Source organism: Mus pahari, chromosome 22, assembly GCF_900095145.1.
Source record: "Mus pahari chromosome 22, PAHARI_EIJ_v1.1, whole genome shotgun sequence".
NCBI lineage: Eukaryota > Metazoa > Chordata > Mammalia > Rodentia > Muridae > Mus > Mus pahari.
In genome coordinates, this window is record NC_034611.1 from 4806079 (window position 1) to 4830845 (window position 24767).

The window sequence follows — 24767 nt, forward strand, 5'->3', positions numbered from 1 at the left end:
CCTGCCTTCCTTCCTTCCTTCCTTCCTTCCTTCCTTCCTTCCTTCCTTCCTTCCTTCCTTCCCTTCGCTTCTCTTCCTTCTCCTGCTCCTTGAGACAAGGTCTTACTACATAGCATCACACAACTCTGGCATTTCCAACATCTTGGGATCTCCAGTACAATCTAGGCTTCACTTTCATGGCTTCATGGAATGGCTTCTCTGGGCCTCTATGCAGAGACACCTCTGACACATGTCTGGCCTCAGCAGCTTTCCTTAGCCATGGGGGAGATTCCACATCCCCTTTCTTATATCCTTGACTCTAAAACCAGAACCATATTGTTCTGCTGCTTGCTGGGACTGGAGTTTGGGGTCTTTGTTCAATTACATTTGTATCAGTTTTCTATTATTGATGGTTTTTCTTCACCATTCAAACTTTAATTTCTTTTCCCAGGCTGGAAGCATAGCTGGTGGGGTCTTGCTCTGAGGTCACGATCCCTTTAGTCCATTTAGCATCAAGCTTTTCTTTAAACTTTTTATCTTCTTGAGCACTAGAACTTTTGTCTTCCACATTACATTTCCTGATGTTCTTTTTTTCCTCCTCAAACTGTACATTTTGCATTTTTCCATGCTCAGCTTGTTCCTTTTCATTATAGATCTGCATAAGAGTGACCACTAATAACCACAGGACAGAATCAATATTAGGCTGTCTTGAAATTTCTGCCAATGTCATTAATCCAAAACTCTTCAATTTAGCTTCAGACAGATTTCTTTTATGGGGAGGAGAGAGAGGGGAGACAAGGACAAAAAGCAGCCACAATTTCTCCAAAATATCACAAGAATGGTCATAGGCCACTGTAGCTGCTTGTATTATGAATGCTAATTAAGTTCCCCCAAAATCTGCTTACATGAGAGTGTCTGCAGATAGCTTCTGGAAACCTGCCCCCTTTTGGTTCTGATTGGTAAATAAAGATGCCAACAGCCAATAGGTGGGGATGACAGAGGTGGGATTTTGGTACATTTTGCTCTGAGAGCTTTATTTCAAAAGCTGTATTTTAAATTCTTTATATAATTTTTAAAACTTTGAGGATTATTTTTTCTTGTTGACTCTTGATTGCTCCCCTTCTGTAGGATCTTGGTATTTTAGAGAGTAAGGTCTCCTTAGATCTCTTACAATTAGGACTTTTTTCTTTACTTCTTTGTCTTACATCTTATCATTTGGCTTTAAAGGTTTGTTTCCCCCAACCCCCCTATTTACTGACAATAATCTTTCCAGACTGACAGCACTCAGGCTAGAATCTCTCAGGGCATGCCTGTTTCCTTTGCCAGCCTCAAGACACGAATGAAAGGGTTAATCTTGGTGGTCAACATCTAGAGGAGAAGTTTAGTTTCTTAAGTTTCTTACAGTTTTTCTCACAGCTTTCTGATGATTTTATGGGCTCTGAATTGGAGCTGGTGGTAAGAATAGAGATGAGAGTGGAAGGGACCACTTGTGGCTTATCTCCCCCAGTGGGGTTCATTGTGTTCTCCACAGATCATTTTGCCCAGCACTTCTGATGACCATCCTTGACAAGGAGCTCATGGCTGTCTGCTTGCAACTGTTGTGAAGCTTGCTGCCAGTTTTTCTATTTCTTCAATAGTACATGATTTTGTTCCCTTTTCCTCTCATCCATGATTATTTCAAATGTATTTTTAGAAGATCTGGAAGCCAGACTATATCTTACCTGCTTTGGAATTTCAGGTCCCCTCAAGTCTTCTAGAGCCCTTGCTTGATACCACTGTGTCCTGCCAACCTCAAATCAACTGCTTCTTAGTCTGCTAGCACTGCCAGGGGAAATTATATAATTGTGCTGATTGACTCCATAACAAATTTATGAGTTTCAACTTTAGGAGGCCTTCATCTTTGCCGAACAATCCATTTTCTTAGCCATGGTCAGCTTTCTTCCCCAAACTTATAATGATGGTTCCATTTTATTTTATTTTATTTTATTTTATTTTATTTTATTTTGTAATCCCTTTCCTCAAGTCTTTTAAATCTTACTGTAGTTTTATTTTTCTTAGCAGGCAACCAGCTCCATGTTAGTGAGAAAGTGAGGTTTCTACCCTGCTTCCCACCCAAGCCATCTTGTCTAAAACAGTATTATTCTTAAAGGAAAGTGTTAACTTTATTGTTTTCTGGTTGTGTGACCCTCCCACCACATATCACACACACTAGCAGTCTGCTATTGCTGTGTCTTGGCTCTTTTCTGTGTACAATTGATGAAAATGGCAATCTCAACATGCTAAGAAGTTAAAATAACACAGAGGGGAGAAATGGGATGGCACCTCCTCCAACATGCAGGCTCCAGCTTAGCTATTGTCAAACAAATGCTAATTGTCTTTATGATGAAGATTATTTAAGAATCACATTTCCTTTCATGGAGTTGGACTTAGTGTGTATTTCTTTCTTGTCCCTGCTCTTTCTGCTTGAGATTATGCAAAGCAACTCCATTCATTCCAGAAAGCAAGCAGATGCCAGGCCTTGGCTTTTCACAGGAGTGTTACTCAGTTGTGAACTTCATCAGATCTCCATGTAAATATGCATCTTAAAGCTGAGTGGTGGTGGCACACACCTTAAATCCCTGCACTCAGGAGGCAGAGGATCTCTGAGTTCGAGGTCAGCCTGGTCTACAAAGTGAGCTCTAGAATATCCAGAGCTATACAGAGAAACCTTGCCTTGAAAAGCCAAAAGCCAAAGCCCAACCAAACAAAAATGCCTCTTAGGTACACCTCATCTGACTGTGATCACGTGAGAAGGATCATCCTATCTCAGAGTGCTGGGTACTGCAGCAGGGACCCAGGTGTCCTGGTACTTTGCAAACTGATTTTAGTGACATTTGTGGATTAGCAAAAGAAATCATCAGTTTTTATAGATAAGTTCTCTGGATTTCCACCTGTTTCTAGGAAGATAGTCCAAGAATGGATTTGAATGGTCAGTTCTGAACGGCAGGGCCTCTCTGGCATACCACTTTCAAAGTGTAGGCAAAGTGAGATCCTCATTGCCTCGACTGGGTTTTCTTCCTCAGTGTACAAGCTGCTCAATGACATGTGGCTGCTTACCTTAGTAACTTTACTTTCTACCTGTTATTAACTTATACTTCTTCCTTTTTCAAAGACAGGGTTTCTCTGTGTAGCCCTGACTGGTATGGAACTTACTCTGTAGACCAGGCTAACCCTGAACTCACAGAGATCTGCTCTCCTCTGACCACACAGAGCTAGGATTAAAGAGGTGGGACCAGTCCGCATTGTAATATTTTATCCTATAAAGTCAGTAAAGAGATAAATGAGGGAGAGGAGGCTTAATATTTTAAATGATCTGCTGAGGGTATAACCCAGTAGCGTACATATCATATGTCCAATAACCAGTACCCCTCAGGTTCAGCAGTTAGATCTGTTAAAGCATTCCAACCATAATAAAGTAAAAATAAAACAAAGGGATCTTCAGATTTGAGAAGTTGATGTGTTTTCAGCATGAAGATTCCAGGAACTATAGTTGATGGTTTGATCCGTTTCTACTTCAAGCAATTCCATCACCGACATCTGAATTTTCCATACAGTGTGTCTGGAGGCCCCTCTGTGGCTAGGAACTTCTTCAGCACAGATGTATCTTAACCATCTTATAGTCAAGTTGGCATTTATTATGAGAGTCATGGCTTAAGTAAGACACGTTGCATAATGAGATTAACCAACTCCCTGCTCCCTCTACCTTCAAATACTTCTAAAAGTTGATTTAAATCTGATTGCCAACTGCACTTCCAACCAAGGCTGTCTCTCGACTTATCATTAAATAGCTCCAGCGTGAATGTTGATAGCTCTTTCATTTATCAAATGTCTTCTCTTTGTGCTTGCAGTTAAATCTAATATGCCATCTTGTGACTTCAGTGTCTAGATGGAACTGTTTCCAGAGGTGACTTCTTGAGCTACAGAATGTCTGAGAAAGGACAAGTTTCTGTTTGTGGCAGTGACAGTTGGAAGGCCTAGTGGTCTTCAGAGCTTAAGGCAGCCTGCTGTGGTACAACTGCCCATGTGCGTGTAGTGTATTGTGTCTAACTGTCTCCCTGCATACCCGCTGGGGGCAGGGCTACAACTGCCCATGTGCGTGTAGTGTATTGTGTCTAACTGTCTTCCTGCCTACCCACTAGGGGCAAGGCTACAACTGCCCATGTGCATGTAGTGTATTGTGTAACTGTCTTCCTGCATACCCGCTGGGGGCAGGGCTTTGTTTTCAATTCATATTATACATTGCTATTCTTGGTTGTTGTAAACATTGTCCCTTGGGTGTTGATTGATAACTGCCAGTGCGGTTATTTAAATTTATATTATATTCATATTTAGTTTGTTATTAACTCTTGAGGGCTGGATTTTCTAAAGACCGTCTTGGTGATGCTGGGCAGATCATTGTATCTCGCACAGTTTCTTAGTCTTTACATTTAGCAACATTGCTAGATAATCTCAGAGACGACCTCTTCCATTTTTCTAGCTCATGCTAGCAGTTCGGAGCATCAGTTGTAAAATATTTGATCATAAGGTCCTGAGCATCACTTGAAATTAAGTCCCATTAACTCAATGGGCACAGAGGCAGTGTACCTCTCCTCCCAGTACTTGGGAGGAGAAGAAAGGAGGTCAGGGTGTCAACTTCAGCTCCATAGTGAGTTCGAGGCCAGGACTACAAGAGACACAACCTCAAAAAACAAAACAATCAGCTGGGCGTGGTGATGCACGCCTTTAATCCCAGCACTCAGGAGGCAGAGGCAGGCGGATTTCTGAGTTCAAGGCCAGCCTGGTCTACAAAGTGAGTTCCAGGACAGCCAGGGCTACACAGAGAGACGCTGTCTCGGAAAAAAAACAAACAAAAAACCCAAACCAAACCAAAACAAAAACAAAAGCAACAACAACAACAAAAAAACAAAGACAAAAACAAGCAAAAACACTCCCCCCCCCCAAAAAAAAACCCAACAACAAAAACAGTAGAAAACCAAAACCAAACGGAGATTCACCTACCTTGATTCATGAGTTAACAGGGGAGCTCATTTAGAAGGCTGCTATGCCTGGCATCTTTTTCAGTTTTGAAAGATGGTAGCTGGTCTCTGTGTGCTGGTAAGTGCAATGTCCCTGTGTATTTTCCCTTCCCATCACAGCTTCATTCCCGACAAATGAGAGATTTCTTAGTGTTTTGAGATGTGCCCTTGCACTGCTGTGAGAATTCAGTGTGGCACATGACTGTACTATGCTGAACACATCCCATTTTATCTCATCCTAGAAGTGAAGTAGGGTGGGGCCTTGCATGGGGGTAACAGTCTGGGTTCTGGTAGATTAATGACAAGCACACAAGACATTCTTTAAAATTATTCCATTTTATTTTTATTTTATCTTTTCTCTCTTTGTACTGTACAGGTCCCTTGGGTATATTCTGGCTTCCAGTACAATGCTTGTAATGAATACCTCAATGTGCGAATGAGTGGGTCTCTGCACCTCCATCCATTTCTTGTGCCTTCTCTTGGACTCTTTCCCTTCTGCTTGGTTGCTTTGTCCTATTTGGATGTGCTGAGTTTGTTTTATTATTTTATTTTATTTTAAATTATCCCTTAGAATCCTGTTTATTTTCTAATGAAAGACAGATCCTGATGGGAGGAGATGTGGAGGGAAACTGAGAGGAATAGAGGAAGGGAAACCATAATCGGAATATTATGTGAGGAAAATTTCTATTTTCAGTAAGGAAAAAAAGATTCTTTGCAAATCATCCCATCGCAGAGGTGAGCCATGATGGCTGCCTTCTACTTCAGTCCATGGCGACTTTTCCTCTTAAAGACCTTTTCATAAATACCTACTCCTTTCCTGATAGTTCTACTTGTTGACTTCATTTAATCACTTTTTCCTTCTTAAAAGTATTGCTGCTGCCGCTGCTATTATTATTGTTATTTGAGAACAACAAGACAGCCCTGAGTGGAACGCTCTTGTCTGTGTGATTAAAGCATACCTTGATGCTGGGTTTAGGTTGTGCCTCTTGCGTGGACAGTCTCATACGTGGCAGGCACTTGTTACGTGTGGCTGTTACATATGAAGGCAGAATAGGCTGTCAGAAGGAAATGCCAAGCAGCTTCTAAATAGCAGCCATACCAACTGTTGGCCTGAGATTCAAGTCTGTCATTCTTAGTGACTACGCACACAGACTAATAAAAGCTCTTCTCACTTGTCACGGCTTTCAGCTTAGTTCTTGAAGCACTGGAGAGGTGGATCTGTACCATACTGCATATTTCCACATGTTTATAGTTAACATGGTACCGGCCTTTGAAACCCCCATGTTATCATCTTCAGAATGTGTTTATTGGTTGGGCATTTCATCTTCAGGCACCACTGACACTTGGGCTAGCTATCTGACCCTTTCTGTGGAAGGTGGAGCTTTCCTGAGCATTGTGCTGTGTTTGGAAGCATGCTTTGATAACCCCTAAAAGATGTCCACAGCACCTCTCAGCTATCTCCCACCATTGCTAAAAGTCCCTTGAGTTGGAGAATAAAATTGTCCCCGTTGAGAACCACTTCTTTAGAACTATTTTGGGGTGTATTTAAACATTAAAATTCTCAACACTAAGAGTTTTTGAACTTGATGCTTGTGTCTTGAGTTGGACTTCTCTGTGGAGTGACGGGAAGGAGGAGCAGGTTTATTTGGCTTTGCTTTTGTCGGGAGCTTTCTTGATACGACTGTAAGCATGGCTTTGGATTTGGTTCTCTATCCAGTCTGAGTTATCAAAGCATGAGAAGCCCTAGAATAGGCAACATGTGTGCTGTTTGTAGAGCAGTGCACGCGATTGGGGTGGGCTGTGCTAGGCCATACTAACACAGTCACTGAAGCTAAGTCCTGACACATTTCCCTGACACATTGTTGGATGGATGGACTGTGGATTATGGGACAGATGCAGGAAGCACCTGCTCTGCTGACCTATTTGACTTCAGGAACAGCATTTTATCAGTACTGCCTAAGAATGGTGACAAAGTGATGTAAGAGACACTGTCTCTGTTTTCGATCCTTCAGAGAGTCTCCCATTCTTCTGCAGTCCCCTGTATCCTGCCTGCCCCTCGTTTACTGCCGTTTTATGCCCTCTCTCCTTTTGAGCCTTTATATGTCATCTTTCCCCTTATATCTATGGCTTGAATGGATTTCCCTTAGGTGGAGGTTTGTGAACTTATATGTTACATCACTTCTTTGTATCCAGCACTATGACTCCACAGGGAAACAAGGCCAACTATGTTTGACTGTGAACTGAATTTGGGCATTTCTAGTGATTTCTGCTTAATCTTTCTTCTTTAGCTATTTCTATCAAACTAGTGATAGGATTCCTAACCAGTCATGGTTGAAAATCATTTCCTCTTGGTTTTCTAAGATTACTCTGCTCCTTTGATAAAGTATTCTAGAACAATTCAAGTTTTTGATGAATAGAATCTACACTGGTAACTGGCTGGCGGGTGGATTTCATGTCAGTTACAAAGATTCAGTAATGAAATGTGCTTTCTCTATCTCATAGTTCAAAAATTTGGTGTTTGAGGTAAAGATATGGTAATTAATCTGATTGGCTCATCATGTAATGTATATTGAAATAGCACACATACTCCACAAAAGTATATAAGTATTATATAGAAGTTATAAATAAACTAAGATGGTGTGTGTCTCAGTGCTAGAATTCATGCTTTGTGAGCATTAATTGCTGGGTTTAATCCCCAGTGGGCTTAAATCAAATCAAATGAAATAAATCATGATCTAGGCTTGTTAAGATGCAGAGCCAAGTGTTTCCCAGCAAGGAGTTCTATAAGGATTCAAGTCACTGGACCAGACATGAGATCGGTCTGTTGATGAAGGTTGGAGCAGCCAGATAATTTGATTTTTAAATTAATCTCATCTATTCTAATGAAAACAGAAACATTTTTTCTTATGCTTCATTGTAAATTTGTGGAAATAACTATGGAAGATGCCTACTTCATGGTATCATACATTTGATTCATGGGAATATTGTCTCTAAAATAGAAAATTCTATTGCTCTCAAGACCATTGCCTTATCATTCCATTCTTGGCCTTGCTTGATATTCATATTCTCTCTCTCTCTCTCTCTCTCTCTCTCTCTCTCTCTCTCTCTCTCTCTCTCTCTCTCTCTCAGACCTTCTCTGACCATGCCCCATAGGAATCTGACAGGAAGCTGTAATGTTAATTGTGGCTGTAAAATACATGAATATGAGCCAGTCTGTGGATCAGATGGGATCACATACTTCAACCCATGTCTGGCTGGCTGTGTTAACAGTGGTAATCTTACCACTGGGGTGAGTAGACGCCCTAAGTTCTTCTTCTATGGTGGGTCTAGCATCATGAGACAGGTGATGGAACCCCAGGCACCCATGATGACTTCAGTTTCCCTTGTTTATGAGGCTCCAAATAGCCCTCCAGGTACCTCTGAAAAACTCCTCCTGAGACAAAAATTGTGCAGGGCTAATACTTTTGTCAGATGTGCTGGTAGGGTCTAGGTGTAGATCTGGTTCTCATTAGCTGGCTTCTATTTTACATTCATGCCAACTCAGGGAAACTTGATAAGGTTGGACTCCGGGCTTCCCATTTCTTCCTCTGCCAGGGTCTTTGTAATGGATCTGAAGGTCAAGGTTGTCACTGTTGACACTGAGAAAAGAGGCCGTGGAGGCTGGTCCGCTAAGTGGTGGCTGTGAAGATGGGCAATGACCATTTTTCATAAGCCTGTCAGTTAACTTTCTCCCCCACTCCTTAACTTCCAGAGTAAAGATATTTCTGTCAGCTGAAGAATAGTCTATTTTGAGAATTGGATTCTCTTCCCTGTGAATTATAAATAGGCTTTAATACTGTGGGAGAAGGTTTTTATATTCTACTCTATTCTTTACTGAGCCCAATTTGGCTGTTAGCATTAGAACAGATAGGAGGTGACTGCCTTAATTTAAAGGTTAAAATGAATTTGCTTCTTCTGTCCCTATCTGGAGACTATACCACTGACCTAGAGTTTAGGGGTGCCATTTTTTTCTCAATTTGAAACCAGAGGGCAACATGGAAATTACTATTGCTGGTTCCCAATGACATAGCTGGCAAGCTCTGGGGGTTGACCTATTGAGGTCATGATATCATTTCTTTGCAGTGAAGCCCCTGTTGCATGGCATTGAATGAGACCTCCTGGCCTCAATGTTATATTATTAAGGACTGGACATCCTTAATGGCCTAAATGGCCAAATACCCCGTGCCCAACCTGCTCTTACCACTGTTTTAAGCAGGCACCATGAGAACTAGTTCAGTTAATTTCCATTTAGTAAAAAGTAACAAATAAGCAAAGGATAAATTGGCCAGTTTAATATTTCTCATCTTGTTTGGTGACGTCAAGTAACAACAAGAAGAGGTCCTGATCATTGTGTCTTGCTCAGTAGACACAATGAGTGGTTACTGGAGAAGACTTGGTCTCCTTTACCACCACCACCCCCATCTTCAGTGCCCTCTAGCAGCATGTCCTACATCAGTAGGGCTCAGACATATGTTGGAGAAACTGGACAAGCAATGTGGAGCACAGCAGGGTTTTCAGACAGCTGGAGTCTGCCAGAGTCTAGAGAACTGGGCCGAGGCTGGAGTACAGACTGAAGTGAACCTCCATCCCTTCATCTGGAGGTCACCAGCCTGCTGAGGGGACTGAAAGGGGGGTAAACTGAAGCAGCCAATGGGAAGTTCCTCATCACTGTACTAAACCCAGCATCCCTAGGCCAGCTGCTCTGCACACGGGAAGCCATCGTGCGTGTGTTAGGAGTTTAATAGATGCGTATTTTAGGACTCACTATGTGCTCAAACGTGTGTCAGGCACTCTGGTGAGCACACATAAAAAACCAAGCTAGTTTCTGTTTTAAAGGCCTCGCTAACTGGAGAGTCTACAAGTTCAACAGCAACCAAAGCTCTGTGTGTTTGTGACTCCAAATGAGCACGTGGCGTTTCGCAGAATTGAAGTTTGAAGCTTCTTAGGGAAGTTTAGGGTTAAACAGTCTTAACTAGCAGGTTTTGATACCGAAGTGTTTTGTGTGAAATATTTCACGTTCTTTAAAGTCCTATTGTTATTTTGAAGCATTCTTACTTCGTTACTATTTCCATGCCAGGCTTTACTCTTGGTCGGCGTACAACTTCTCTGTATTTGCTACTCAGGTCCGAAATTACACAGAGTGTACCTGCGTCCAAAGTCGACAAGTGATCACCCCGCCCACAGTGGGGCAGCGCAGCCAGCTCCGAGTGGTCATCGTGAAAACCTATCTCAATGAGAACGGCTATGCTGTGTCTGGGAAGTGCAAACGCACCTGCAATACCCTCATTCCCTTCCTGGTCTTCCTTTTCATAGTTACCTTCATCACAGCGTGTGCCCAACCGTCAGCCATCATAGTGACTCTCAGGTGAGAACAGCCCCCTGACAGTGCTTGAGAGAGCCCATTGCAGAGGGGCAGAAGTCAAACAAAGCAGGGATAGGAAAAGCTGCATGCAGGCAGGCACTCAGACATGCTCTTCTGGGCTTACGGGAGAGCTTTTCTATCAGGGAGAAAAGGGTAGCTGAAATACTGTCTGTTCTAGATTTTTTTTTTTCCAGCTGGGTGCTATTCTTTTTATTTATCAAACTTTCTTTCCAGTGCTTTCAGTGTCCGAAGCCTTTGTGCTGTGAAGTCAGACATCATGAGCTGAAAGCCATATTTATGGGGCTGGAGAGTTGGCTCGTGATTAAGAGCACTGAATGCTCTTCCAGAGGGCCTGGGTTTGATTTCCAGTACCCACACACATAATCTTCTGTAATTTCAGTTACATCTGACACCTTCTTGTCTTTGTCACAGGCACCAGGCATGCAAAAGCTGCACATATATACATGTGGGTATACATATAAATTTAAATAATCTTAAAGAAAAATTGAAAGAAAAAGAAAGAGGAGAGAGAGAGAGAGAGAGAGAGAGAGAGAGAGAGAGAGAGAGAGAGAGAGAGAAAGCATCAAGAAGCCAGACCCTCAAGCGGGGCAGGATGCTTGGGGAAAGTGACTAGATTATGAATATTGCAAAGGGTATTATTATCTCTGGCCCCGTGGATAGTTAATATTGCACCTTTGGGATCAGTGAAGAATTATGCTGGGCTTGCATTTCAAAATGCTGAGTTCATTAATTGTACTCTTGTATGAAGTCCTGGAGGGGAATCAAGGACAGGATAGACTTGGAAATGGGAGCTTTCCGCTGCTCAGCTTGTGCTTTCGTGGCTGCATTGTGTATCCTGGTGGGGGTTTCGGTTGGTTTGGTTTTGGTTTGGTTTTGGTTTGTTTTGTTTTTGTTTTTTGTTTTTTTTTCCTATGAGAGGACTTGGAAGCTACTTTTGTTCTGTTCCATTCAGATCAATTTGTTGTTCCTTGCATTAAAGGCTGTGCATACATGGCCAGGTAGGAAAGGACGGGGTTGGAAGCCTGAAGAACACATTGTGGGTTAGAGGGAGCAGGGAGGTGGTGTGGAGGGAGCCTGAGGAAGAGGGTCCACCCGAGCTCCCTTTCCCCGGCTCTTCCAACCCCACAATGCTGGGCATCAGGCCGGAAACACCATGCTCCCTGAGTGTCACCCTGTATCATACACACTGTATCATGCCCACTATATCACACACACTGTATCACTCCCACTGTATCATACACATTGTATCATACACACTGTATCACACACACTGTATCACACACATTGTATCATACACACTGCATCATGTCCACTGTATCATGCACACTGTATCACACACATTGTATCATACACACTGTATCATACACACTGTATCATACACACTATATCTCACACACACTGTATCACACACACTGTATCACGCACACTGTATCACACACATTGGCTTCTTCCTCATTGGACACTGAGATAGGCAGTTCCTGAGTGGGAGAAAGCAGGGCATGCAAGGCTCCCTGGTCTACTCACTGTCAGCAGATCTTGATGGAGTAGCCCTATGTGCAGAGCTGGCAAATTGCTAGGAGACACAGATACTATGAGGATGACAGTAAGGACAACAGGCTCAGAAAAATTTTCCATTCCATGTCTAGATCTTGTGTGCATGAGAAAGCATAAAGTACTTCATCATGTAAACATTACACACCCCATTAGTAAATTCACTTACCTGAAACATCCCATTCTTTTCCCACTGTAACTCTGTAAGAAGTATTCTATAAAGTCCACCTCATTGTACAGATTTTCAGAAGTGTTCAAGCATGGCAAGTTATGAGTTGGCTTCTAACACCAAATCTCTGAAGAGTGGTCATTTAACCTCTGCTATTTGCAAAATCAATCGGTTCCAATCTTTCCACCCCGCAGGGATTACTTAGAACATCAATATTTGGAGGAGAACGTGACTTGGTGAAGCTTATATCTTTCTCTGGCTTTTCATGTATGTGTGTGTGTGAGTGTACATGTGCATATATGTATGTCTGTAATTTCTGCTTTTACTTTGACTTAAGTAGGATTTCTATTGTGATGTAACACCGCGACCAAAAAAAGTGGCAGAGAAAAGACTTTGTTTGGCTTATCCTTCTACATTATAGTCCATCACTGAAGGAAGTCAGGACAGGAACTCAAACAGGGCAGGAACCTGGAGGCAGGAGCTGTAGCAGAGACCTTGAGGGGTGCTGCTCTCTCACTGCCTTGCTTCTGACAGCTTGCTCATATAGACTAGACCCAGGACCACCAGCCCACGATGGCACCACCAATCCTCAGCAATCACCAACTAAGAAACCACTCTACAGCCACATTTTACGGAAGCACTTCCTTTATTGAGATTCCCTCCTTTCAGATAGTTCTAGCTTGTGTCAAGTGGACATAAAACTAGCCAGCAGCTATTTTTCCCCAATCTTGGAGGAATTATGAGGATGGTTTTTGTTGGATACACCTTCAATTCTGGAACATTCTGACAGAGAAAAAGAGACTGCAATGGTTTGAGTAAATTTTTACATTTTTTTCTTAGTAGAAGGGATTTGGGGGGCTCATTTAAAGGGGCTCCCCCCTTCAGCCAAGAGCCTTACCCCTCCCCCACTATTCACACAGAGATAGTTAACCAGTGTCTGATGGAGATGTCTCCAGCCTGGAATCTACTAAGGGAATCTTGGTTGGTGACTGTTAGTAAATTCTAGTGGATTAAAGATTCTGGGAGGGTTCCTGCTTAGCTTATGGTTCTGCCTAAGGCAGGCTTGGTTTGACAAGCATTTTCTTGGCACCATTGTTCTAAACTGTTTTCTCCTTCTTCCCTGTAGGTCTGTGGAAGATGAGGAAAGGCCCTTCGCGCTGGGAATGCAGTTTGTTTTGTTGCGAACACTTGGTATGTCCCTGAATTTCCAAGTGTGCCCTTAATTCCTCTTTACAGCAGGCAAATGCTATGGCACTTTAGAAACAGAAGCTGAGTCACTTGGTAGTGGTTGTCACAGAATCTCACAAGATCACAGGACACTTCTCTAATTTTTTTTTTTTTTAAATTCATCTAAAAGTTGACAAGTTCCTTGGACAAAACAAAAGATGGTTAGTTTCCTTTTGACTCTGACTACGAAGGTGTACAAAATTCCCCCAGAGTTTTAAATTGTAAGAAATCAACACCAAGAGCTTTGTAATGAGTTTGTTATCTTGGTTTTTAGGTCTCTTGGTGCCTCTTGACAGGAATGTGAGAGAAACCGGGTGCATTTTACTTGGAGTACTTTCAGGTTCTTACTGTTTTAGGGTAATTTAATTGGCTTGATTGACGTGTATACTTGTAGAGTTTTCTGAGGCAAAGATCTTAAAAAGCAAAAAAAAAAAAAAAAAAAAAAAAAGAGAGGTCACCAAAGTTCACAGTGGCCACCCACCCGCTCGCCCCGCCCACTCACCACCTGAACTGTTTTGATACCCATCAGTTGACTTCCTCAAGCTCATTTTCTCTTAAATGGCAGTTTCTCATTTTCCTCCACTGCTGTTTCCCTTGACTAATCAAAACCATTGTCCATGTTTTTCATTCACAGTTTAGCTTTGAAAGGTAAATGGTCTCTTTTCTGAAGCTTTCACACTCCTTGGAATTCTGTGTGCAGTGAGTGTGAGTTGGTGACATCGAGGTTAAAGCTGACTATTTTTAATATCCTCCAGCAGGAAAAAAAACAAACGAACAAGCAAAACCAAACCAAACCAACCAACCAACCAAACGAAACCCCCTGGTGTGACTTGTTTGATGTCAATAAGTCTTGGAAGGTTTTTGAAGATTCTTTTGTTAAAAGTGTGCTGGTTAAAGAGGATTTCAGATACAACTGCACACAGTTCAGGATTATGCTTTTTGCTTTTGCCATAAACTGAAAGGTGCTACTTTTGTTGTTGTTTAGGGGTTTTGCATTTATTTATTTATTTATATTTGACTGGGTCTTGCAATGTGTATGGTCCTTGCTGATTAGGGTTAGGGTTAGGGTTAGGGAATTTAAGTACATACTTCCCCTGATAGACTGCTTCCTCCTCACAAGTGTTGAGATTACAGGTGTATACCATATTGCCTGGTTAAAAAGATATTTTCAAAGACAGGAATTTGTCAGAGTGATGATTGAGTTGAAAAAGAGAAAAAAATACTTATTTTAGCTCTACTCTCTGGAGGGAGTTGGGCTATTTGATATGAATTTGGGGTAGAATCACCACGTAGCCAAGAGAGAACAACAGCTGGTGAACGTTACTCAGCCCAAGTTTGTCATTTACATTGTGTGTGCAGAAGTAATGTAGGACCCCCGAGTGAGGGAACTCCCTCGGGTCCGCAGGACGCAGGAATGAGGAAGAGTCCCTCGGAAACAGAGAAGCCGACTTGTAGTAAACACTCGAGGTACTTTAATGTCAGAGTACTCTGGGTGGACTCGTATCTCACGCAGGAGACAGAGGAGTCGACCCAGACCCTCAGAAGTAAGGGGTTCTTATAGGGTTAGGGTNGGGGGGGGGCAGGGAGAGTTTGTGCAGCCACCAGTGATTGGCTCATTTGAACATACAATGCAACAAGATAGTACAGCCAGCCGGAGTGGCAGAATTCCAGAGGCCGGGGGCCTAGTCTGGGGCACCTCTGGTCAGTGTGTGACCCTGAGTGAACCGGGGTGAGATGCCTCCTTGGCAGAGTTTATGAGCTAACCTTGACAGCCCCGGCTGGCTCCGGCACTCCTTTCCCTTATCTTCATGGTCTTGTTAGTCTTAGTGGCCGGGTGGGCTCCGTAAAGTCTGGACTATGTCTTTTTACAGTGTTCGGCCTTGAGCCTTTGAATTTTTCTTTCAGTCTCAAACATAGGAAGATGGGTGCCTGGCTGGGGCAACTGAGATAATTGCCTAGCTAGCTGTCAGGTGGAGGAACAGAAGACCTTCAGCTGCCCTAAAAGAACAAAGGCTCTTTACTAGCCACATTCCTAATGATCTAGGGAACAGGTTTTGGGGGAGTGTTAGAATTTAGGGCTCTACAGTATAGTTAAGCGAACCACCCAAACTTGATTTTCCCCAAATTAAAAAGAAAAGACTTCTCAGTTATTTATGAAACTTACCATTTAATCTTACTACTAGGCTTCAGTTTGAAGATTTACTTTTATTATTTTTAACTATGTGTATGTATGTGTGTCTGTGTATAAGTGTGGGTGTGGGAGTGGAGGTGCCTAGGGAAGACAGGGGCATTGGAGCCTGAGTGAGGGTGGCTGTGAGTTACCTATGTGGGCCCTGGGAACCTAATCAGCCAACTCGCTCAGCCACTGAGCCATCTCTCCAGCCCCTAGACCTTATCTTCAACAAATTCCTTACAGAGTCTGTTCACAGGCCTGTTTGTGAGCTGTTAGATGTCCTGTTTTATTTCGTCCCTCATTTTCCTTCCCTCCTTCCGTGTTGCTTTAACATAGCCAGCTCTTACTTCTGTGCACGGAGCATTCATGGACTGTTGTAAAAGTTCTTAGGATGCAAAGCATAAAAAGGAACAGGCTCTGTATCGAGGAGTGTGTTGGTGACAAATAGCCGAGGCTTTAAGTGTTCGTTACTAGTAAGGAAAGTAGAGGTACGTGCAAGACTCAATGGCAGCAGAGTGGTGTCCAAGAGACCCAGGGATCAAAAGGAATGGCTCGGAGGCAAGAGAATGAGTTAGAGGTGGTAGGGCAAATTTTTGGCAAAGAGTGTGTAATGGAATCTTATGTAGTAAACTTGTTTACCTGTGGAACTGGAAGAGATGTCTGTTACACACAGCCCAGACAAGAGACCTTCCACTTCTAGCATTTTCAGAAGCTTCAAAGATAAATTATAGGCCTTGACTATCGCCACACACTAAGTACCTTTGTGAAGTTAAATCTGAAGTGTGTCTTGTTAGCTGCACTGGGGTCAGAGTGGAAGGCACAGCCCTCAGAGGAGTCGCTTAGTGGCCGGACAGGCTCCTTCAGGGACCTCCGCTTGGGAGAGGTGAGTCCCTTCCCTGAACCCCAGGAAAGAGGCTCAGCATGGGTCAGTAAGACGTTCAGAGGAGAGGGCTGGAAAGGTGGCTCAGTGGCTCAGTGGTTAAGAGCAGTGACTGCTCTTCTGAAGGTCCCGAGTTCAATTCCCAGAAACCACATGGTGGCTCACAACCATCTGTAATGGAATCTGATGCCCTCTTATGGTGTGTCTGAAGACAGCCACAGTGTACTCACATAAATAATAAATAAAACTAAAAAGAGGAGAAGTTCAGAGGAGTTTGTTAAGGAGACACTAGACCAGATTTGAGCATGGCTGGGCTGCTGGAGACCCTAAGGACAAAGTCAGTATGCACTGATGCGTGGTCTTGGCCTTCTCAGGAGAGAGTGCAATCTTATGGTAGCCATACATGCAATTTTAGTGGCCTCCGAGCTTTGTTTAAAGGGCTTCTAGAAACCCTGGTTTTTTTTCAGATGGTGGTTTTGAAATTCACTGGATTATAGACTGATAATCAAAACTATAGATCTCAGTGTTGAAAAACCTCACTAGACCAGATTATCATGGAGTTAAGATGTGTTTTGATTATAAACAAGGTCATTATCTTGTCTGTGATATTCTCAATAACAAACAATAACAGGTGTCCAGCTGAGAAAGGGGAGGGTCCTTTACATGTAGGCCTTTTGCATGCTTTATTCCTGGTATTATAACATTCTTTTTTGAAATACCTCTTTAAAAGGGAATATTGTCTTTATGTAAGCAATCATTATAGTGAATTTTGTTAATTATATTGAGATTCTTTGTGGGGTGTGTGTGTGTGTGTGTGTGTGTGTGTGTGTAGTTGTTGGTGGTGTGGGACTTTTGTTAAGGCCAAAAGTTGACATTTGGGCATATTCCTCGATTGTTTCTCTACCTTATTATTTATTTATATATTTACTGTTACTGCTTCTGACTGGCCTGAAACTCACTATGTAGACGAGGCTGGCTTCTAGCTCACGGAGCTCTTGTCTCTACCTTCAGAGTCCTGTGATTAAACATGTGCACCTCCACACCTGGGTCTGCCTTGGTTTTTGACCCTGGTCTGAATATGACCTGAATATGACCCTGGTCTGAATGGCTAGGTCGGCTGGCCAGGGAGCCGTCGGGCTGCTCTGGAGTTACAGACGTGTGCTGCCATGACCAGCCTTTTCCGTGTGTTCTAGAGTCTCATGCATACTAGTCTCATTCTGATCTTCATGCACTTTGCTGTAAAAATTTTGACTTTCAGCTTCAAGAGACTTAGACTAAACTCTTTCTGTTCTTTGGTCCCCTTAACATTCCCTGTCTTTCTATCCAGCTCCAATCTGACTTAAAGGTGTCTAAGATCCAGTGTTAAGTTTGAAAGGATTCTGTGTTGGCATTTAGGGCAATAGGCAGTTCTTTCAACTCAACTAAAGTCTCATTGTGAAAACTTTATCAAGTGTCCAATGTAAGGACCTGGTACCCACAGAAAGCAGTGGCTACTTTTATCAACCTAAAAAGCACTAAGTCAGTCTGAGTTGTAAAGTGGAAGACGCTAAGTCTTTGCTGTTTATTTTCACGAGTAAATTGCAATCAGATGAAAATGTCCTTAAGAAAATTGAGTTAAACAAAAATCATTCTCTCAGCATTGACAAACGGGCAGTTTGCTCATTGCAAGTGTGTTTTCTCTTATGGGATGAGCTATATCTTTGTGTTTCCCTTTCTCTCCCTGACTGCAGCATACATTCCTACTCCGATTTACTTTGGAGCTGTGATTGACACCACCTGTATGCTCTGGCAGCAGGAATGCGGAGTGCAGGGCTCTTGCTGGGAGTACAATGTGACGTCGTTTCGTTTCGTCTACTTTGGCTTGGCGGCTGGCCTCAAGTTTGTTGGCTTTATTTTTATTTTCCTGGCCTGGTACTCTATCAAGTACAAAGAGGACGGATTGCAGAGGCGGAGGTGCAGAGAATTCCCACTGAGCACTGTGAGCGAGCAAGTGGGCGGGCCCAGCAAAGCTGAGAAATACTCCAGGACTACGTCATGCCCGGCCTTCAGCACCCAGGGGGAAGTCCATGAAGAAACTGCTCTGCAGAAGGGATTCCCATGCACCACAAAGACATATCCTGGACCTTTCTCAGAAGCCGGAAGTTCCTCTGCAGACTTTGGGCGGGACGAGAGCCCCGGTGCTGCTTTGTAACATCCTTGCTGAAGCCGCGAGAAGGCAGACGGATTTTGTTGGTTGAGTTGAATTCGGCAAGCTGAGAAACACCAGTGCCTTCTATCTTATTTTAAAACCTCCACAGACATCATCCTCAAACCAACAAAACTCAGTATACACAGCCACTGTTGATGAGGGCTGGATACCTCAACGAGACGGACAGCCTTTCCCCTCTCTTCTCCAGGGAGGAGCTTAGCTAGATCTGTCGTCATGTCTGCTAGGATCACTTAATGTTCCTGCTCCCGTTTGGTAGAAGCCTGAGGTCCATGGTTAGCCATGGGCAAGGCTATGACCACACATATCATTAGCATACACTCCAGATAAAGGTGAGCTTGATCTTGACTTTGCATTTGCCAGTCAGGGTTTTTAGATTTGAGCACCTACTGTGAGTTCTCCAGCAAAGCACAACTGAATTTGCTTCAACTATGCAATTTGATTGGAAATAGAAAAGTGTGGCATGTCCCTTTGGCTTTCAGAGAGTAAAGCAGATTATCTTTTTTCCCACTTTTTCGTAAGTGGAAGCTGAATGTTCCCTAAAGCACTGTTAATCGCAATTTAAGCCATAGCAGACTTCTCAATCAGGTAGAAAAATCTCAAATGCTTCAAAGAACTGTATTCTGCAATGGAAGGATTTCTTAAGATATATTTTCTCTTAGTCTGTTTACTCCATCTTAAGGTAGATCAAAAGGCTGCTGAATCATGCAACTGATAGCTTGAATATATAAACTACAGTATTCTTTCATAAGGGGCTTTAAACTAGTGTGCTAAACAGTGTGGCTAGAAACTGTAATTTGAGAGGCATAATAAGGAAGGAAATGATGGCCTTGTCATCTGAGGAATTCTTTCAGCTTTTGAGGGCCCACTAAAACTAGCTAAGAGTTACGACTACTTTGACATTCAAAGGAGTTGATAAAGAAATTCCCAAGGTAAGACTGAGTCCCAACTAGGGAATTTCACTTATATCTTTAACATACTGGCAAATCTCTACTGATTTTGTTTTTTTCTGTATAGAAAGTGGTCATGGTTGCCTTAGAAAATGAATAATTTAGTCAGGAAAACTGTACCTGGGATATGAAAATGACTGCACAGTAGACAGATTTGTCAGGTGAACATGGAATATAATCATACTTTAAATAATGACTTGGAACGTAAAGCAAGCTAGTCTACTATACTGAATCCTGAGCTCTCAAAGCTAGCATCATTTCATGGTGCCCTTTGCATCTGTGTTCTTCTATCCTTCCTTAAGTGGCTCTGAGACAGGATGATTCCCTTCCTAAAGGCACCTTCGGTCCATTGACAGCATTATCTCGGCTTCATTGCTGCTCAGGATGCTTAAGACAGAGGCCTCTTGGCAAGCCTTTGTGCATTGATGGTAACTCATGGGATCTGGCTACAATGGACCAAGATGTCCAATGCGCCATAGAAATTGTGGCCTCTCTGTCAAGAATCTCATGTCATGTACGGCGACCTCAGGAAACGTCTTTCCATCTGGAAGAGAGGTGACTGGCAGACACCTACATTCTTGGCAGGCCACACAGGTAGAATTGTGAATATTCTTAAGATAGTTCCTAGGTATAGGATTGATTTCCTGTCCATGTAGGAAACTCCCTAGTCAAGTGGTTTTTCGTGGCGGCTCGTGCAGTCTGTGGAGGAGGCCTTCGCCCTTAGACTGGATAATGTCTGTAAGAGATGGAGCTAGTACCTGGGTGAGAAGAACTTTGCTTGAGTCCTAGGCTTGGCTGCCGTGGAGGTGGGGTCATGCTTAGCTGTGATAAATTGTGAATGCTGTGTGTCAGATTTAGAGCAGTGTAACAGACATGAGAGGTTTTTATAAAGTAGTGCAGATTAGCCCACAGTGTCCTCTGGGGACTTGGTGTCCCTCGTTGGCTTCTGTGGGTGATTGTCATCCTTTAGAAGGGATAGTAAGTGTCCTTTGATGGTAAGCAGTATAGGCTGTAGAGAGGTGGTGTTTTCTTATTGTTTTCAGTGATAAGATATTATATTAAGAGACTTCTGGTGGAATTGGTCCTGTTTCAGTACTAAGGTTGATGGGCTCACCAAGGGCAGTTAGAAAGCTTCTGGTCTCTTTCTCTACCTTGAATTCAGTCCAGCAATTGCTGGCTGGGCACTGGTTATGTGTTGATACCATTCACTGCTCCATGAAATCTTTGGGAAGGCTGAGGTCAGAACTCAAAGACATTGACCTGGGATGTCCACTACAGTGTGCAAATATTAAATATTAATATTAAGTAGCAGGTGTATCATTAATGTGCTGGTGGTGACTGTAGAGTAAGTCCTGAAAGTCCTGAGGGAATAAAGTCCTGCATTATATATCAATTAAAGACTGCTCTCCAGAGGGTTTGGGCTCTGGTAGCATCATCTGAATATTGCCTAGCCAGTGAGTGACTATTTCATAGGTAGTACCATTCAATTGTACATATAGAAGAGGTCTTCTGTTTCTAGCAAACTGGTTTACTTGTAGCCGCAGCTCTTATCAGAAACTTTAATTGCTTTCTGAGCATAGGCTTTGAATTATTTGTTTTGACAAAAGGGTAAGTTGTTCTTGTATCATCTCTAGAAATTAATGTGTTGTTTGCCTCAAATATGCAAATGTAATACGCAGCTCATTGGCTTAGAAACTCCCAAGGGCCTAGTGAGGAAGGTGGCGGAGAACCTTCTTAGGATTTTCTTCCTTAGTATGAGGTTCTTGTATCATGGAGGTAGAGTTTCTAGCTGAAAAAACTCAAAAGTCATTTGGAACCCCATGGGGGGTGGGGTGGGAAAGAGAGCATTTGGTGCGGTGACCATTTGCAGAATGGTCTCTCACCACTCAGCACATATCCTGGGTTAGGAGCATGAAAGCAATGCTCCCCTTCAGGGCTTCAGGACTGAGCTGGGGACCCTGCACATGACGTGTTCTCTCTCCCCGAGCAGCACCCTAGCCTTCTCTGGAAAAGATTCTTGTTTCTTTGTTTAAAAAAACAGATTCGAACCCTAGGCTCACATTAAAGCCAGTTCTTTAGGGTGGCTTGGAGTAGCAGTGAGAGGGGTTGGGTGGTATGTCCACTGTAAAGTAAGTTAGCACCCATCACTTCTTGACATATTATTGTTTTTGAGGTTTTAGAGACATTCTTCAAAGTAGAGACATTTCCTTGTATGAATACAAGAAACATAGCACATACGTGTGGGAGCCAACCCACACTTCATGGTTAACTAGATTTTTTTTTCAAAGTAAGTGTTAGTTATGTAGCCAAGTATAATATTAAAATCATTTACTATAACTTACCTCAAATGTCTGTTTATAGGTTGAGTTTAATTGTGAACACATTCAGTTTGGGTATTAATTAGGATCTTAGCAGAATTTCCTAAAGTGAAATTTTATGAAGAAAAGGTTAATTCTGATTGGTTGTATCTGAGCTTTGGGGGTTTAGGTATATTATTTAATTTTTTTCTCTCCTGTCAGTAGAATAACATTTATGCTAACCTGTAGACAGCTGTGGGTTTTCAGATTCTTAGTGAAGATTTAAAAAGAACATAGAAAATATACTCCAAGTCACAGACCCCATCTGTCACCTCAAGTGACTGATGGTAAACTACATCTTTGTACTCAGGGAAGCCAGCTCCTGCAGGTGTTGATAGAGTGAGGCTCCCAAAGCTCTCAGAATCCCATCCCGCCAACCACCCCAAATTTCTGTTTGTTCCACAGCTCTGGGTCACAGTCTTTGATGAACTTCTAGCCAGAAAGTGTCTTGTTTGTTTTGTACGTTTCGAGGCTGCTTTGTAGAACCCTGTGTGCACCAAGGAACATCACCACAGTGTGGAGGGACCCAAAGCCCCCCCTGGGAACTCTCCCATGAGCTCTGTAGGAAGGCAAGCACTTGCCTAAGGTGCTAGCTCTGTGTGTGTGTGCGTGTGCGTGTGTGTGCGTGTGCGTGTCCTAGAGTTCAGAACGTGACAGTAACTGTTGCTGCAGAGGTACATGCTGAGTAGTCTATGTAGTGATAAGAAACCAGAATGTTGTAGAAGCCAAGCACGCTAATTCTGTACTCCAGACTCGGGGGTAGTGTTCTGCAGTTGGGAAGGCAGTGGCTGGCAGGTGAGGTTAGTGGCCTGGTTTACCTCATCGCTTCTCTCTTCTGTCACCTCGTCTTTACTGGTAGTCTATGGTCCACTGTACTGTCAGAGGCAAAGACGTGCTGCTGGCAGTGTCTGTCCCAGACTTCCTGTTGTGTTTCAATCAGATTCGTGTTTGTCTGAAGAGGTTTAATCTAAGCAGTTCATTTGTACTCAGCCTTAGGAAGGGGCAAATGTGACCAGGAGCTCACCTTATTGCTGTTGGCTCTGGCAGCATTAAATCTAAAATGCCTTGGTGCTAAAGTATTTGTAGAGGCATGTTCCTCTCTGAAGTCAGTGTTTCAGTGCTCTGGGTGTGGAAACCTGGGGATTTCCCCCTCGAGAACAAGCCCCCTCCCCCACCTCATTTCCACAGTCCAGAAAACTATTCTGCAAAACTGAGAAGTATACAGGAGAATCCTTCTCTATGCAAGAGTCCGTGCTTCTGATATTTAGTTTATCAAGAATAAGGAGATGCTAAAAATAATTTCAGAGAGATAAAAACCTATTTAGATAATCTTATATCTTCTGCAGCAAGTTTCAAGCCCTATGAGCTGCCCTCTAGCGTTGGATTTGATGCTGTTGTCTTTGACTGGAAGTCTACCCTGTATGTAGACAGTGAAGAAGTTAATGTTATTAAAAATGAAAATAATGGTAAGGATGTATTAAACTAAACTGAGGAGTAAGACTTGACAGTGGGCATTTGTGTTCAAATATATACCTCTACCCCAAACCCAAATGTTAATCTAGGAGCATGAAGCCCAAGGCCAGCCTTTAACTTTGTAGTGTAAGGAAATGTGAAACGGTGTCAAACTGGTATTAGGATATCTGTGAAGTGTGTGTGTGTGTGTGTGTGTGTCCATGTCCTTCTGCCTGTGTGTCTATGTACTTCTCTACAGAGGCATGTTTGTGATGAAAGGCTGCTTTGAGTTATAATGTAGAGTTTGATTTTTGTGGTTTTTAGAACAAATATTTATTTGGAGACCTGGTATGGTATGGAGGGCCGTATGACTTATTTCTTTATGTTTAATGAAACTGATTGTCAAAGGACTAATAAACCTGGGTTTACAACATCGTGAATACTTGATCATTGAAAATTAAGGAAAATAAGTTGAAAAAAAAAAATAAAGTGTGTTGGATTGAAATTTGGTTGTCCCTAGATTTTTGTTGTTGCTGTTGTTTGACACAAAACAGTGACACCAGAGTGACCCATATGCCAGCCTGATGCTGAGCGTATCTATAAAGCAGATTGTTCTGTGTAGAAATTATTATGACTACCATTTAAAGAGCCCATTTTTTCATGAACTTCCTAAGAGATTTCTTTTAGGTAGTTTATCAAACTCAACAGACTTTTAGACTCCAGAACTCTGTCCTCAGTGTGGTGTGATGGAGGATGCCCACCCACTCCCTCAGTGGCTTCACAGCACGAAGATAGAATTCTTATCCGCACTGCAAGTCCAATATGGCCGTGCTGCACACACCCCTCAGGGGTGGAAGGCCAGAGGCCCCTCTTTGAACCTGCACTACGAGTCCAAAAAATGGTTTACCTGGATGGAAGTAACCCTCACTGGCCTTCCAGGTTTGCTTAACGTCCTGGGCTCCAAGAAAGAAGGTGGGAGCGAAGGGTAGCATTTCCTGCCTGTTGTTACCCAGTGGTCTGCAAAGCTGCCCGGGTCTCCTACAGAGCTGCAAATACTGAGAAAGCTTCAGCAAATGATTTCCCAAGGGGAGGTTATCAAATGTCTGCCAACAAATTCGTCAAAAGTCCCACCCCGACCCTGCTTCCAAATGAGAAGCCCAGCCTGTGTTCCAAGCAGTCTGGAGCCAGTCTCTGAAGCAGAATCGGCACTCAGACCTCACCTGGGTCCAAAAAGCACTGGGACTTTTTTTTTTTTTTTTTTTTTNATATACGTTTCTTAGAAGTTTCAACCCCACATAATCACTGCATTAGTTATGGGGCCCTGCATGACATTTCAGTGCATATACA

At 42.8% G+C, this 24767-nt stretch overlaps 1 protein-coding gene across 2 annotated transcripts in view; it reads left to right on the forward strand.

Annotated features, from left to right (window-relative positions):
* Slco5a1 (solute carrier organic anion transporter family member 5A1) overlaps window positions 1-23838 on the forward strand; it is a 113807-nt gene extending 89969 nt beyond the window's left edge. For both annotated transcript variants that reach the window (XM_021222197.2, XM_021222198.2), the window contains 4 exons: window positions 8163-8322; window positions 10196-10437; window positions 13302-13366; window positions 18186-23838. In XM_021222197.2, coding sequence (XP_021077856.1) covers window positions 8163-8322; window positions 10196-10437; window positions 13302-13366; window positions 18186-18646 — 928 coding nt within the window. In that variant the 3' untranslated portion in view covers window positions 18647-23838. The remainder of the gene's footprint in view (window positions 1-8162; window positions 8323-10195; window positions 10438-13301; window positions 13367-18185) is intronic.
* Window positions 23839-24767: the final 929 nt, after the last annotated feature.